General features: G+C 44.2%; 1 protein-coding gene across 5 annotated transcripts; it reads right to left on the reverse strand.

The window, feature by feature from the left end:
• Positions 1 to 2,150: 2,150 nt before the first annotated feature.
• Positions 2,151 to 12,810, reverse strand: AGA (aspartylglucosaminidase). Of its 5 annotated transcripts, none has more exons than XM_047714280.1 (9): positions 12,651 to 12,810; positions 10,564 to 10,717; positions 9,586 to 9,698; positions 8,605 to 8,717; positions 7,254 to 7,368; positions 6,426 to 6,479; positions 5,350 to 5,449; positions 3,839 to 3,972; positions 2,151 to 2,416 (listed from the first exon to the last, which is right to left on the reverse strand). In XM_047714280.1, exons 1-9 carry the CDS (start codon positions 12,775 to 12,777, stop codon positions 2,316 to 2,318), a joined length of 1,011 nt encoding a protein of 336 aa, XP_047570236.1. In that variant the 5' UTR covers positions 12,778 to 12,810; the 3' UTR covers positions 2,151 to 2,315. The 5 variants fall into 5 exon arrangements, with proteins under 5 accessions (XP_047570236.1, XP_047570227.1, XP_047570246.1 ...); XM_047714271.1 differs by having other exon boundaries at positions 5,350 to 5,457; positions 6,404 to 6,479; XM_047714290.1 differs by lacking the exons at positions 2,151 to 2,416; positions 3,839 to 3,972 and adding an exon at positions 4,840 to 5,062 and having other exon boundaries at positions 5,317 to 5,457; positions 6,404 to 6,479.
• Between the last annotated feature and the right edge of the window lie 265 nt (positions 12,811 to 13,075).

Raw genomic sequence — 13,075 nt, forward strand, 5'->3', positions numbered from 1 at the left:
AGCGTGTAAGTCTCTAAGGAATTTGGAAGCAAGTTTTCCAGGACCTTGAGGGATCTAGCTATTGTTAGGGAAAGGTCATTTATTACCGTCTCCTAAAACCCTAGTCATGAGACCCTTCGGATGTATGGTGAGTCATATGCTTGGGGGATGATTGCCAACACGCATCCAAGGGAAGTAGAGATAAAGGAAGTTTCCAAAGGAATTTTTATATGTTAAAGTAGACTTACAGGATGCTGGGGGTTGGGCTAGGATTGCCATTTGCCCTTAGCAAAGTGTCAACATTGAGGCAGCTAATTTCCTAGAGGAAGGTCACTCTGTCTGTCTCAAGGACTTGTCAGTGGGCTGTAAGTAGTGAGGAAATTTCATAATTTTCCTTCTGCCTTTGTTTCCCACATCAGTTTTTATCAGCTAAACTCCTAATTTGCTGGGGAATGACAGGCCATGAAGACTTTCAATTTAGTTTTTCTGCTGGTACATGGCTGCTGAAGGTATTAGCAGATAACCAATGTACAACACTGGGATTCTATCATACTGCAAGCTTAAATCTGCTTCCTCTCCTTTGTTCCAAAGCCCAGTATCAGATTTAAACAAATCAATACACCGCATGAGAATCCTCAAAAGAGTTTCTCTTCTGCTCTGTGAATGTGAGTGAATCTATAGGATTATTTTCCTAGTAGTTTACAGGCTGCCATCAGTAGCTGCTAATTCCAGACTTCAGATTCTAATTCATGAAGAATCTGATTTGGTGCACTAGTGTTCTGTGAAATGGAGGGATTTGCAATACGACCTCCAAAGGCCAAGGCAGCCTTAAGAGCATAAAAAAAGGCCGACAAGTTCAGCTTGACAAGAAATGGTTTATTAAGGGGACTCAGGAACAAAAGTATATCTTGGTCAGCTGCAAGATGAGCAGAGGTCCACAAGCCCACCTCCTATAAAATCCACTTTTTAATAGCCCTGGAGGCTGGGCCACCACCTGAGAGGAAACATTGGAGAATCACAGTCTGATCTCCAGACTGATCAAGGATGTTTTGACCCAAGGATGTACTTAAGAGTGTAGTTAAAAAGAAAGAGAGAGAGAGAGAGAGAGAGTGTGTGTGTGTGTGTGTGTGTGTTTGGCAGAACTCCCCAGGTCACACAGCTGTCCTGGGGGGACACTTTCAAGATGGCGTTAGTCGGGTTCTCACAGCTGGAGCAGAGGGTGTTTGTGAAGAGGGTCTCTGAACCTCTTACACACAGTAAGGTCTGAAAACAAGAGAACTACAAGCATCCTCAAAACTATAGCTCTCTAGCCCTAAATTATAAAGAACATTAAATATTAAGATGAGTTGGAAAAAATCAGAGCAGATCTACTAGGGTTTGAGGACAATATTCTACACACAGGTTTATGTAAAAGATAACGATTTTGAAGGAAAAGATGAGCTGAGAAGGCACACAGACGACTCTCTGGCTGTCAGTCGGACAGCTGATGGTATGCCGAGGAAAACAGGCTCAGCTAGACGCCATTTTACTGTGCTATTTCCAACTGCAGTCACCAAACTACGCCCAAGAGATCAGTAACACTGTAGTATCGATCCCATTCCCTAATACATTTTCACAACAAATTCTCAATACTAGTATTAGTAGCTAAAAGATCAGGAATTTTTGTCACTAAAGAAGCTTCACACACTGAGAACTCCATCAGAGGGAAAAAAAAAAAACAAAGAAAATCAACACAAATGCTCATCAGAAGATTTGCCCATATCTTCCAATACATGCAAAACAAACCTGCCTTTATTATTAAGGGCATTCTTTCCCCTGCAAACTGGTAGGGAGCCATGTGCAAAACAGATCATCAGTGATAAGAAGTGATAAGAGCCCATCATTGTAAGGCAATGAAACTGAATCAGGACTAATCATGATGACTCACCATTATTTTGTTTTTTTTTGGGTTTAAAAACCTTGGACACCTCATTATTTTAAGTACCCAAATACACATTATTTCCTTTGTCCTTAATACGTCAATGTGGAAATCAATCCCCAAGGTAGCAATGTCTTGAAACATTGAGCAGAAATCCAAATAGCACTTAAAATGTAAACGTATACAAAACACTCACATACATATTCACGATCAGGGGAGACAAAGCTTAAATAAAAAGATCCCAAGAACCATGTCAGGTACAGAAAGGGAAAGTGCTGCTTCAGCACACATTTAATTTTGTGCCTATTTTACACAAGGAAGGTAGGATGCGTGAGGCATAGAACCCGAGGACAGTGAGTCACCTTTTCAGCCTTTGTTTCTTTCCTCTTTAAATAGAGATGCCGACGGAAAAGATGGATTAGATGCAGTCTACTTTTTCTTCAGTTGGCTCGTTTTTCAGAGAATTATAAACCATGAAACTGAACTGAGTAAATGTGGGAAGTTTACTGCAAGCAGCACCTAGGGCCAAGAGAAGAGAAAGTCGTCTGGGTAAACAGAAGACGCACATCTTTACAACCAATACAGACACGGCTCCTTTGCCTGGACACCGGCTGTCATGGTCCCGAAGTCAGCAGAGCCACAGGGGAGCGTGCAAGGTCAGGAAAGGAGAGAACGGCGTGGAGGAAAGCCATCTCTTCCAACCTCAGAGTACAGGCCGGGTGTCTGCTGGTACACACACACATGCTGTCTTTGCTACTATTGCTTTACTCTGGCTTCATATCCTTTTCTTAGTAAAATAATTTACGCAAGTGCTAAAAATTTTAGTTCCCTAGCCACTGAGACATGCCCCTCTTTCAGCCCTAATCTTCCCCTCCTCCTGCTCCCTGTTCTTTTCCATTCTTCTCCCACAGGAACAGCTGTTTCTCAAGATACCGGAGTCTACCCCAGTGCACCTTACCGCCTCCCCATCTATGGCAATGCGGGTCTCTTCCCGGTCCAAACACCTGCACGGTCCCCTTCTAATGCCACTGCTTTAGAGAACCAGTCAATTTTAAGTCCATCTACAATTACATAATTGTCATTTTTACATCTTGTTAAATCCAACTTTGAGCCTTCTGAGGTTTATTTCTTAAGATGGAATCAATCAAACTGACTTATTTTAAACATAAAGCCTCCCCCGCCACCCCGGCCATCACTTTTACTGACTTTGGTATCTCAATACTTAAAAAAGAATAAGGAATTCCTCAAACAAGTTTTTCAAATACAGAACTGTGGGAGGTAAAAGATCAAAGGACAATAATAAGTAGTCTAACCTAATAAGTTATATTGATCAGTAAGCCATGTATCTTCCTCATCTGAAAATTCACTAATGAGAAGCGGCAGTGGTTGGTCTTGAAACACTTTGAAACTGTGACAGATTCGTATGGAAAGTAAATGATGCAAAAGCCATGATTCAAATGCAGTGCAAAAATAACTCTGCCGACTTCTTTGGTTTACTAATTAGTAATACAGTTGGTACCGTGGAGCCCCAGGATCTAAATGACTGAGACATTAATATAATGAATGGAAAAGAAGCAGGGGAGATCATTCGTCCCTATCGACCTCCAATTAATAATAGCATTTGACTAGAGTAGCCCATGTCAGCAGGCCCCAGAGCTGAAGCTGAATTTCACGGCGGACCCATGTCAGAGATAAGAACGATGAGCCCAACGCTGGGTCATAAGCATGGAGAGTCAGCCAGATGGAGTGGGGCAGGGGATTAGGTGTATTTAAGCACTCTGGGGGTCCTGACAGATCAAGAGTTAACCCTGACTCAGTGCCTACCCTATAGAGTCCCTATTTTTCACTGGATAGGAGCAAGTTACACCACGATATTTTATAGTGTATATTTTCAGCAACATTTACAAGTTCACACAAATACGAATTCCAAATAAAACTCACCATAACTTCCAGTCACATTGGCACATATCATGGCCCCAAAGAAGTTTGGAAAATACTTCTGAATTCTGGAAATCACTTTCTGGCAGGCTACAGTTGGATCTTCTCCTCTTCTCATATAGTCTACAGCTTGGTAGCTGATTTAAACAGAGGCATAATTTTAGTATCACAGAGTCAACAGAGTCCAAACTTGTGACCTGAAGTTAGAAACCTAAAACCATCGGAACGGTCACATTTAATAAAATACATAAGGAGAAGTCAGTAATTCACATAAGGAGAAGTCAGTAATTCCCGTGAAAGCGTCAACATGAAGGCGAGTAAACCTTGATACAATGTCTATCTTTTCAACTCATCGACCCCTTCATTTTTTTTTTTTTTAAGATTTTATTTATTTATTTGACAGAGAGAAATCACAAGTAGGCAGAGAGGCAGGCAGAGAGAGAGGAGGAAGCAGGCTCCCCGCTGAGCAGAAAGCCCGATGTGGGGCCTGAACCCAGGACCTGGGATCATGACCTGAGCCGAAGGCAGCGGCCTAACCCACTGAGCCACCCAGGCGCCCCGACCCCTTCATTTTAAATGCCTGTTCTTTTTGGCTCTGGCTGGTAACTGGTACTTAGTCATAGCAGCCAGAAGTCCTAAAGAACAGAGATTACGTTTAAATAAGAAATGGGGCTACAATTAATGGGGGAAATGGTGGGCATGTGAACAACATCCAGTTGTAATGATCGTCTTTCAGTAATTAATCATACACAGCAACTGCCTTCCGTACTTTTATCAATTACCACAGTTCTTTTTTTTTTTTTTTTTTTAAGTTTTATGTATTTATTTGACAGAGATCACAAGTTGGCAGAGAGGCAGGCAGGGGGTGGGGAGGAAGCAGGCTCCACGCTGAGCAGAGAGCCCGATGCGGGGCTCGATCCCAGGACCCTGAGATCATGACCTGAGCGGAAGGCAGAGGCTTTAACCCACTGAGCCACCCAGGTGCCCCTTACCACAGTTCTTTTACTCGGTGGCCTTACATAAATGATTTAAATGCATCATAAGTATTTTCATCTGTGAAGTAAAGCAAGAAATACTCTATTTCAGAGGACAATGCTGACTTAAATTATCGCCATCGAAAATAAGAGGTGAGGGGTATGGAAACAGAATTTCTAGAAAGCTCCTGTGCACACAAACTCAGACAGCCTAGCACAAACAGTTATTTTCTGTCTTGACAGACACCATCTCTGGTCAAGATCTGGAAGGCCCGTGGGACGCCTGGGTGGCTCAGTTGGTTAAGCAGCTGCCTTCGGCTCAGGTCATGATCCCAGCGTCCTGGGATCGAGTCCCACATCGGGCTCCTTGCTCATCAGGGAGCCTGCTTCTCCCTCTGCCTCTGCCTGCCATTCTGTCTGCCTGTGCTTGCTCTCTCTCCCTCTCTCTCTCTGACAAATAAATAAAATTAAAAAAAAAATTTATAAAAAAAAAAAAAAAAAAAAAAAGATCTGGAAGGCCCGAAAAGGAAGTAGTCACACCTGGGAAGAAAGCGCATCAGAATGTCGCCGTCGCCGGTGGCTGCAGCCGCCCCCGCGCTGTCCTCCGCGTAGGCACCCGCTCCGGGGATTGGCGAATCTCCTACTCGACTTTGTGAGGGCACAGCACAAAAATTTAGGACAGGAAAAGCAAGGGTGAATGCCATCGTATTTTACAAGAGGTTTCAACAATAGGGGGTGTTTACTTTGCCGCTGATGATTGTTCAAAGTTAATTCTTCATCAGGACACAGGGAGCAAAGATTCTCATTAGTTTTTCAACAAAGGTTGCCACAAACCTCAGTTAATGATGTAAGAATCAGATGCCAGCTCGTTAGATATCAAGATGGCACAGATTCTTACAATTATTACCTTAATAACCTTACAATTATTGAAAAATTCTTACTCAATTATTACCATCCTTTACCATCGAATTTCTGGACTATCTCAATAGGTTCCCACTGGTTTCCCTCAGCTACAATCTATTCCTGCTTTCTCTCTCATGTGCCAGTATTTTACCAAGGTTCTTCCTTGGAATAAACCTTGGATGTTTTTCTACTACTTCAAAATAAAATCCAGAAATCCTTAAACTGACTAAGGACCTCCTGCAAGGTGCCAAAGCTGCCCCCGCCCCCCCCAAGCACCTGATGTCCATGCAATTTCTCTTCTTCTGGTGGGAGCCCTGCACCGAGTAGGCGCTACCCCAGGTCTGTGCGTGCCTGAGCCCGGGTGCTCGCTTCCCTTCCCCAGGCTCGGGCTTGGCCCCAGCCTCTCTCTGCTGGCCTCTCCCCAGTCAACTGCCAGCTGACTCAGACCACTCCTGCCATCCCTGAGCTCCACACTCAGACAACTGCTGCCATCCCTGAGCGCCAGGGCAGGGGCTACAATGCCCAGGCCTTTGGCCCGTAGCAGCTACTCCTTTGCTTGCCTCCACATTTCTTTGTCCCGGTGGTACGGGTGGGGTTGAACTCTACGTTTTGCATCTCTCCTGAGCACCCTGCACGTGCTGCTTTATACTCAATGTGTATTTGTGAGACCTCTTCTTTTGGAAACACTAACCCAGGTATTTTGAATTTTATACCGTTTGTAGATGTACCAGCAGCAGTACGCCCCATCTTATGGACTACGACCATGCCTAGAAGGTTAAAAAAAAAAAAAAAATTACTGTAGCTTTCAGCTCTGAGGTTTGCCTCAAATCTAAACAAATACTTGAGCAGCTGGTAATATAAATATCCTCATTCAATAATTTTGGGTAGAAGAAAATCAGACGCTCAGGAATGCTGAAAATTATACCCCTTGCCTATTTTGTCCTGCTTCAGAACCCACTGTCATAGCATCATCTGGCAGACTTTCCAGATCCTTACTCTTCATACTGCTCAGTTACCTTTCCAAGGTAATTCCAGAGCAAGTCTTTGACATAGAATAATGGAAATTTTCAACATGACAGCTTGAATGTGGCAAACATAAAATTATTAAAGAGCTACATCTCAAACAGGGGTGCCTGGCTTGCCCAGTCGGAAGAGCACGCGACTCTTGATCCGAACATCGTAAATCCGAGCCCTAGGTTGGTGTAGAGATTACTTAAATAAATGAATAATAAAAACTTAAAAAAAAAACCCCTACATATCAAATAAAGATTTAAAAATCTACGAGTGATTAAACATTAGATTTTAGGGGCCTTGTGTAATTTACCTAATGTATACAGATGCAATGGAAAGAAAATTGTGTGTGTGTGTGTGTGTGTGTACACGTACGCACATATGTATAGCCATGTATGGCATACTTGGCAGCCAAAACAGTTAAAACCACCTTCTGGCACATAAGTAAGGATGAAGAATTTAAGAACTACAGACAGACAACTAAAAATGGCTAAACTTTAACCATAAAAATTATATAAAAGACAAATTACCAATTGTATCATGACCGTAATTATCTCCTGTTTCTTTATGGGTAGGACCTTCTTGCTTTAAGATACTAGGTGGCTTGTAAGGCCCACAGTATTTTGAAGGATCTGGTACAACATTCTGCAAACAAGATTTAAGTTTTAGTTTTTAGAAAGGTTCATTTTAGCAACTGGCAAGTAGTCACATACAATGATGAAACATTAGTAAGAAATCCAAATGACGTCTGGTAACTGAAAGGTATGAATTAAAAACAAAAGATCAGCTAAGTCTTATGTGAACAGATGGATATAATTTTATTTAATACCTAGTCTAGTCTCAGAATTATATAATATAGAATAGACATCTATATTGTCTGGAAAAGATCCCCGATTTTTCTCTTTATATGGCTAAAGTTCTCCACATGATGGCAGATATAAATGAAGATTTTTGTATTAGATCTTAATCCTCAAAGGAATTAGGTCCACAGCCTGACCTTTAAATTTCAGGATTTGTTCTCTGGCCAAAGAAGAATTCTGAGATTTAAAGCAAAATCTATTTTAAAATCCTCTTTATTTCAAAGCTAGGTTCATGTGAACATATTCTAAGTTGTACTCAGATTCCTCTATGGATTTAAAGATACAAGAAAATGATTCAAATTCATAAATTTAGGTTGTGCATATGGATTATTATTTAATCAGGAACCTGCTACTCAGGTCTTACTCATTAGTGCACTTGCTGCCTCCCCTGACCCAGTTTTATACACTAGCCTCCTTCAAATGCTAACCCCAGAGACTCGCTGGTTACTCAAAGGTAATTAGGATTTGGGAGAAGACACAGATGAGAGACTAAGGTAGTACGCTGAAGGGTTCTGGACGGCAAAGACAAACAGATTTATGCTAAAAGTCCCATTGATTTAAAGATAAAGGATCCCACCACCACTAACACACTAGTCACCTAGTAGTACAGATCCAGGCAATAAGGGCAAGATACTGGGCATACTTTATACACATGAAATTTAAGAAATATTTTAGACAAATGGTTTCTAAACTCTGATTTTTTTTTTTTTAAAGACTTGGAACCTTTTGTTGCAAGGAAATACAGAGCCGTTCTGACCAAGGCCACCCCCTCTTTCCCACAGCAGGGCGGTCCCAGTTTGAGAACTGTTGCCAGGATCCAGGATTTCCTCCACAGATGTATTTATCACAAGCTAAAGAACGTTCTGGAACATCCATGCCCAGGGAGTCGACTTAAATCGTTGGTTCTCAAGTGCAACCAGGGTAATAAGCAGCACTTTATGAACAGGGAGCCAACAGAGAGCAGACGGGATGTCGGTCATATTGTCTGGCAATTTACTTTTAACAAATTGGGTCTACATACCCTCCAGTGGTTTGGCTGGCAATTTCCAGCAAGCCAGTCTGAGTGAAGGGCTCGAGAAGTAGTGGTAGATAAGTCCTCACTGATAAACCCCATACTTTCAGCAAACTTGGTGGCTGGAGATTTGGAAGAAAAGAAGAAGGTAAATTAGTTAAGCACTGCCTTCTAAATGAAATACATGTCCAGGAAGCGTTCTTGGTTAGCAGTCTCTCAAGTGGGTGCACACAAGGACTCTGAGAAGAATATTCGGACACAAATAGTTTTAAGGACCTCAGGTTCTGGGTCTCAACATGCTACATGTCCCATCTGATCTCCTGGAGACCCCTGGGGTGTATATTATGACAGTTCTTGGTTGTCTTTTCCACCCCCCTTCATGATCTCCGTTTTTGCACACCCGTCTCACCAAGCAAGAATCATACTGTTCTAACTAGGGCACAGTGCCTGGCACTTAGACACCAACCAAAGGGCCAGCTGGACTCCACGCGTGAGTGACAGATCCTCTAGCTGGTCAGGTAGTTTTTAATTCCGTCCTTTGGCAAAAGTGAAGGACGCCTAGCTGTGGAGTTAGCGAATTCATCCTTTAAAAGTAGTTTTGTTTATAGATCACTGCACGATCTTTGGTGTACAACTTGGGAGACATTCAAGCAAGAGAGCTGCCAGAACAGAACTGCCCTGGTGACCGTCTTTGGCTGGGACGAATGCTCTGTGGTCTCACACGATACAGTGAATTCAGGGAGCGAAATGTTGCAGCTCACGCTTCCGCCCAGCCATTACCTACCTACAGATAATGAACTAGGTTTTTCAAATCCCATTTTAAAGATGAAGGAAGTGTGATTTTAGAAGTAACTTACCTGAGGGTAAACGGATACTACATAAAACAGCTGGAATTTGAACTTGGGTCGGCTTTGATCGATTTTACTTGTTCACAGTGAGGAACAGAAGAGACAGAAGACTAGATAAAGCTTCAGTGTCATAAAAACATACCTGACTCTCCCACTAACAGCGTGTGTGCTGTATGTTCCAGCACTTTCCGAGCCACACCAATCGCGTTTTTAATTCTCCTGAGATCTCCTACCGCTCCTACATTCATAGTCGTGCTGCGAGAAGAAAAGTGCATACAACTGATTAAGGTACTTTCACAGGTTCAAAGATGAAACAATACTGGTTTACTGGGAGCAACAGTTTTGTAGGATAAACGCCACCGTCTTAACGTTACACAGGCTAGCACATGCATGAAGTTCATACAGATGCCCAAAAGCAGACAGATTAAGGAACAGACCACAAGTCCAACTACCACGTACTACAACAGCACTGCCATTCTGTTTCTCCTGATTCCTTTTTTTTTTTTTTTAAGATTTTATTTATTTGCAGAGATAGAGGCAGGCAGAGAGGGAGGGGGAAGCAGGATCCCCGCAAAGCAGAGAGCCCAGTGCAGGGCTTGATCCCAGGACCCTGAGATCATGACCTGAGCTGAAGGCAGAGGCTCTAACCGACTGAGCCACCCAGGCGGCCCACTCCTGACTCAATTTAAATGCAGCTTCCCGGGACGCCTGGGTGGCTCAGTTGGTTAAGCAGCTGCCTTCGGCTCAGGTCATGATCCCAGCGTCCTGGGATCGAGTCCCACATCGGGCTCCTTGCTTGGCAGGGAGCCTGCTTCTCCCTCTGCCTCTGCCTGTGCTCACTCTCGCTTCTCTCTCTATGACAAATAAATAAATAAAATCTTAAAAAAAAAAAAAAATTTAAATGCAGCTTCCGAAAGGGATTTTAAGGCTTTGGGTCATTCGTAGCTTGGGATTCTGTATGTTCTAAGACTGCCTACTTCCATGTGATATTTCTATTATGATGATGAGGGGGAAACTCCTTGTGTCTGGACCGGCCAGGTAAAATAAACTAGGGGTTTTGACTTGACAAAGCTTACGCAGGCCTCTGTCTTGCTCTCGGTAGGTTCATCGATGTTCTTACCCGTCCATGATCATGGCATCCAGCGTGGTTTCTCCGAGCTCATCGGGACTCCCTCCAAAGCCCACGGTGCCGTCACACTGCTCACGCTCACACACAGCGCAGCCCTGCTCAACCGCATCCAGGGCAGAGCCTCCAGAGGCTAATGTCCTCCATGCTGTAATCAAACCCCAGGAGTGCCGGCTTACATACTGATTTTTCTTCTCGGTGCCAAATGCAACAAACCAGAAACGTTTTGAGAACTCATATTAAAAAAATCACATTTACGCTAAGTTAAACAGAATTCTAGTTTAGTAAACGCTACAAAGGAAGGATGTAGACAAAATTATATAATGTAGTTATTTACAGTGAAGAATTTAAAGCCTGGTTACTGATAGACAGTGAGTGTTGGTGTTTTTTACTTGGTAATATTTCTAAGCAGTGTAAGCAATGTCTTCTCTCCTTCAATTTTACAAGTGAAGCCACTAAAAGGCAGCTAAATAGAAAATTCATTAAATCATAGTCTTATAAATTTCTTCTGCATCATTAGATTATTAAAAATATATATAGCTAGTACTTTTATTGAGGTAACATCAGTCACAGCAAGTCTCAATAACCATACCCTAACAGCAGATAATGACAACGTGGGCTTTATAACATGGCTTCTTGGTCCACTAATGTACACAACAGCTTTTCAGGTAAGTACTGTACAATTACCATCCTCATTTTAAATAGGAAGAAGCAGACCGGAGAGGTTAAGTAACAGGTTCAAGGTCACACGACTGGTAGGTAGCAGAGCCGGGATTCAAAAGCCATTCTGGCTCCAGTGGCCATGATTTTAGCAGTATTTTTTTCTGTGAAGTCCCATACATTGAGAAGGAAATGTACATACGTGCGAAGGAAAAAAAAAAAAAAAAAGATCTTTGATGGTCAAGGTCTTCATTAATAAAAATATAATTCTTTGAAGGGAAGGAGATATTACTGGTCATTTTAAGTTTTACTACTGGGCCTACAGGCTTTAAAGTATATTTCAAGAAGTTCCCCTTTCACTACAGGCGACCTTTATATGTCCCCTGCCTTGGCTGCTGGACTTCCTGTTCCGTCTCCTCACCGCAGCAGTTTGCCTTGTTTTTTCACTTTATCTGAATCCTATGTGCCCCCTACAACTGACACTTAGCTCCACCGAATTCCCGAGTCAATTCTGCCCCAATAAGTTGTATTAGCAACCGGGGAGGAGTCTGAAATTACTCTTGGGGTAGTAGGTCTTGGAATGAATGAGACAAAGCCTCAATACATGAATAAATGACAAGATCATGGTGTGTACGGGATTGAATCAAAGCATATAAGATAGGCACGTAACTCCGACGGGACATAAGGGCAGTAAATCAAGGAAGGCTTCCTGAAAGAGGTGACAGCTAAGTGGTTCTCGATCTTGGCTGCAAATCAAAATCACTTAGGAAGCCTTAACAAACCCAAACAACACAGAGGTCCTGTTTCCAGCAGTTAAATGAAAATCTCAGGAGGTAGGGCTTAGGCACGGGTATTTAAACTAGCTTTACAGGTGATTTTAACGGCCAACCAAGACTGACACACTGTTACTTCCCGGTGGCAACTACATCGTGCCAGCATGTACCAACAACAAAAAGTAAATGTAAAAAGAGTATGTGCGCTTTGGAAAATTAACAGCCGTTTGCAAAGCTGCAGCTGAGTTCAGGGTACTGGGGAGAGCTGAAGGGTTTGACAGGCGGAAAGGTGACAAGAGACAGGCCCGGGAGAGAATGGTTGTCAGGTACACAGCGGAGGCGCCCCAGAGGAGGCCCTAGCAGCTGTAAGCCAGCAATAGGATGGAAAACAAGCAGGCGCGGGGCCGAACGGAGGGCGGATCGTGACGTGACGAAGACCTGGAAAGCAGCAGCGGCAGGCAGGGCTCGGCTTCCACTGCGAGAGCTTCCCGGGTGCAGGAGGCGCGGGAGGGCCGGGCAGCGGAGGCTGCGGGGGCGCTGGCCCAGGCCCGCGCGCATGCCCGCCGTGGGGGGGGAGGTGTCAGCCGGCCGGTCGCCCCCCAGCCAGCCCTCGCTGCGCAGTCCCCGCCCCCGGGCGCCGCCCCGCACCTGCTTCGGTTGCATTCTTAAAAGGCCAAGTGTTGAGCACCAGGGGCAGAGGGCTGGAGCTGTGCGCGAGCCCCGCGCCGAGCAGGAGCAGCACCGGGAGCAGGGGAGCGCTCCACCGCCGCGCCATGGCCGCGCGCCCGGCGCGTGATCCCGGCGCCCCGCCCAGCCCGCGGCCGCGGTGACTCCGCGGGGGCGCGGCCCGGCTCCCTCTATTCTCGCGAGACCTGGCCGCCTTGGGCCGCGGGAGCTGCGGGAGCTTTGGCTCAGGGTTCCAGGGCTCTTGAGGTCCTACAGATTTCTTCTTCTTCTTCCTTTTTTTTTTTTTTTTTTTTTTTTTTTATAGCCGAATTATTGCTTTCCCCCGTTGTGAAAGGCAGACTGAGGCTAGAATGAATTTATGCAGCCCCGGGTTGCGTTAGGACGGT

The sequence above is a fragment of the Lutra lutra genome, chromosome 2 (genome assembly GCF_902655055.1).
Source record: "Lutra lutra chromosome 2, mLutLut1.2, whole genome shotgun sequence".
Classification (NCBI taxonomy): domain Eukaryota; kingdom Metazoa; phylum Chordata; class Mammalia; order Carnivora; family Mustelidae; genus Lutra; species Lutra lutra.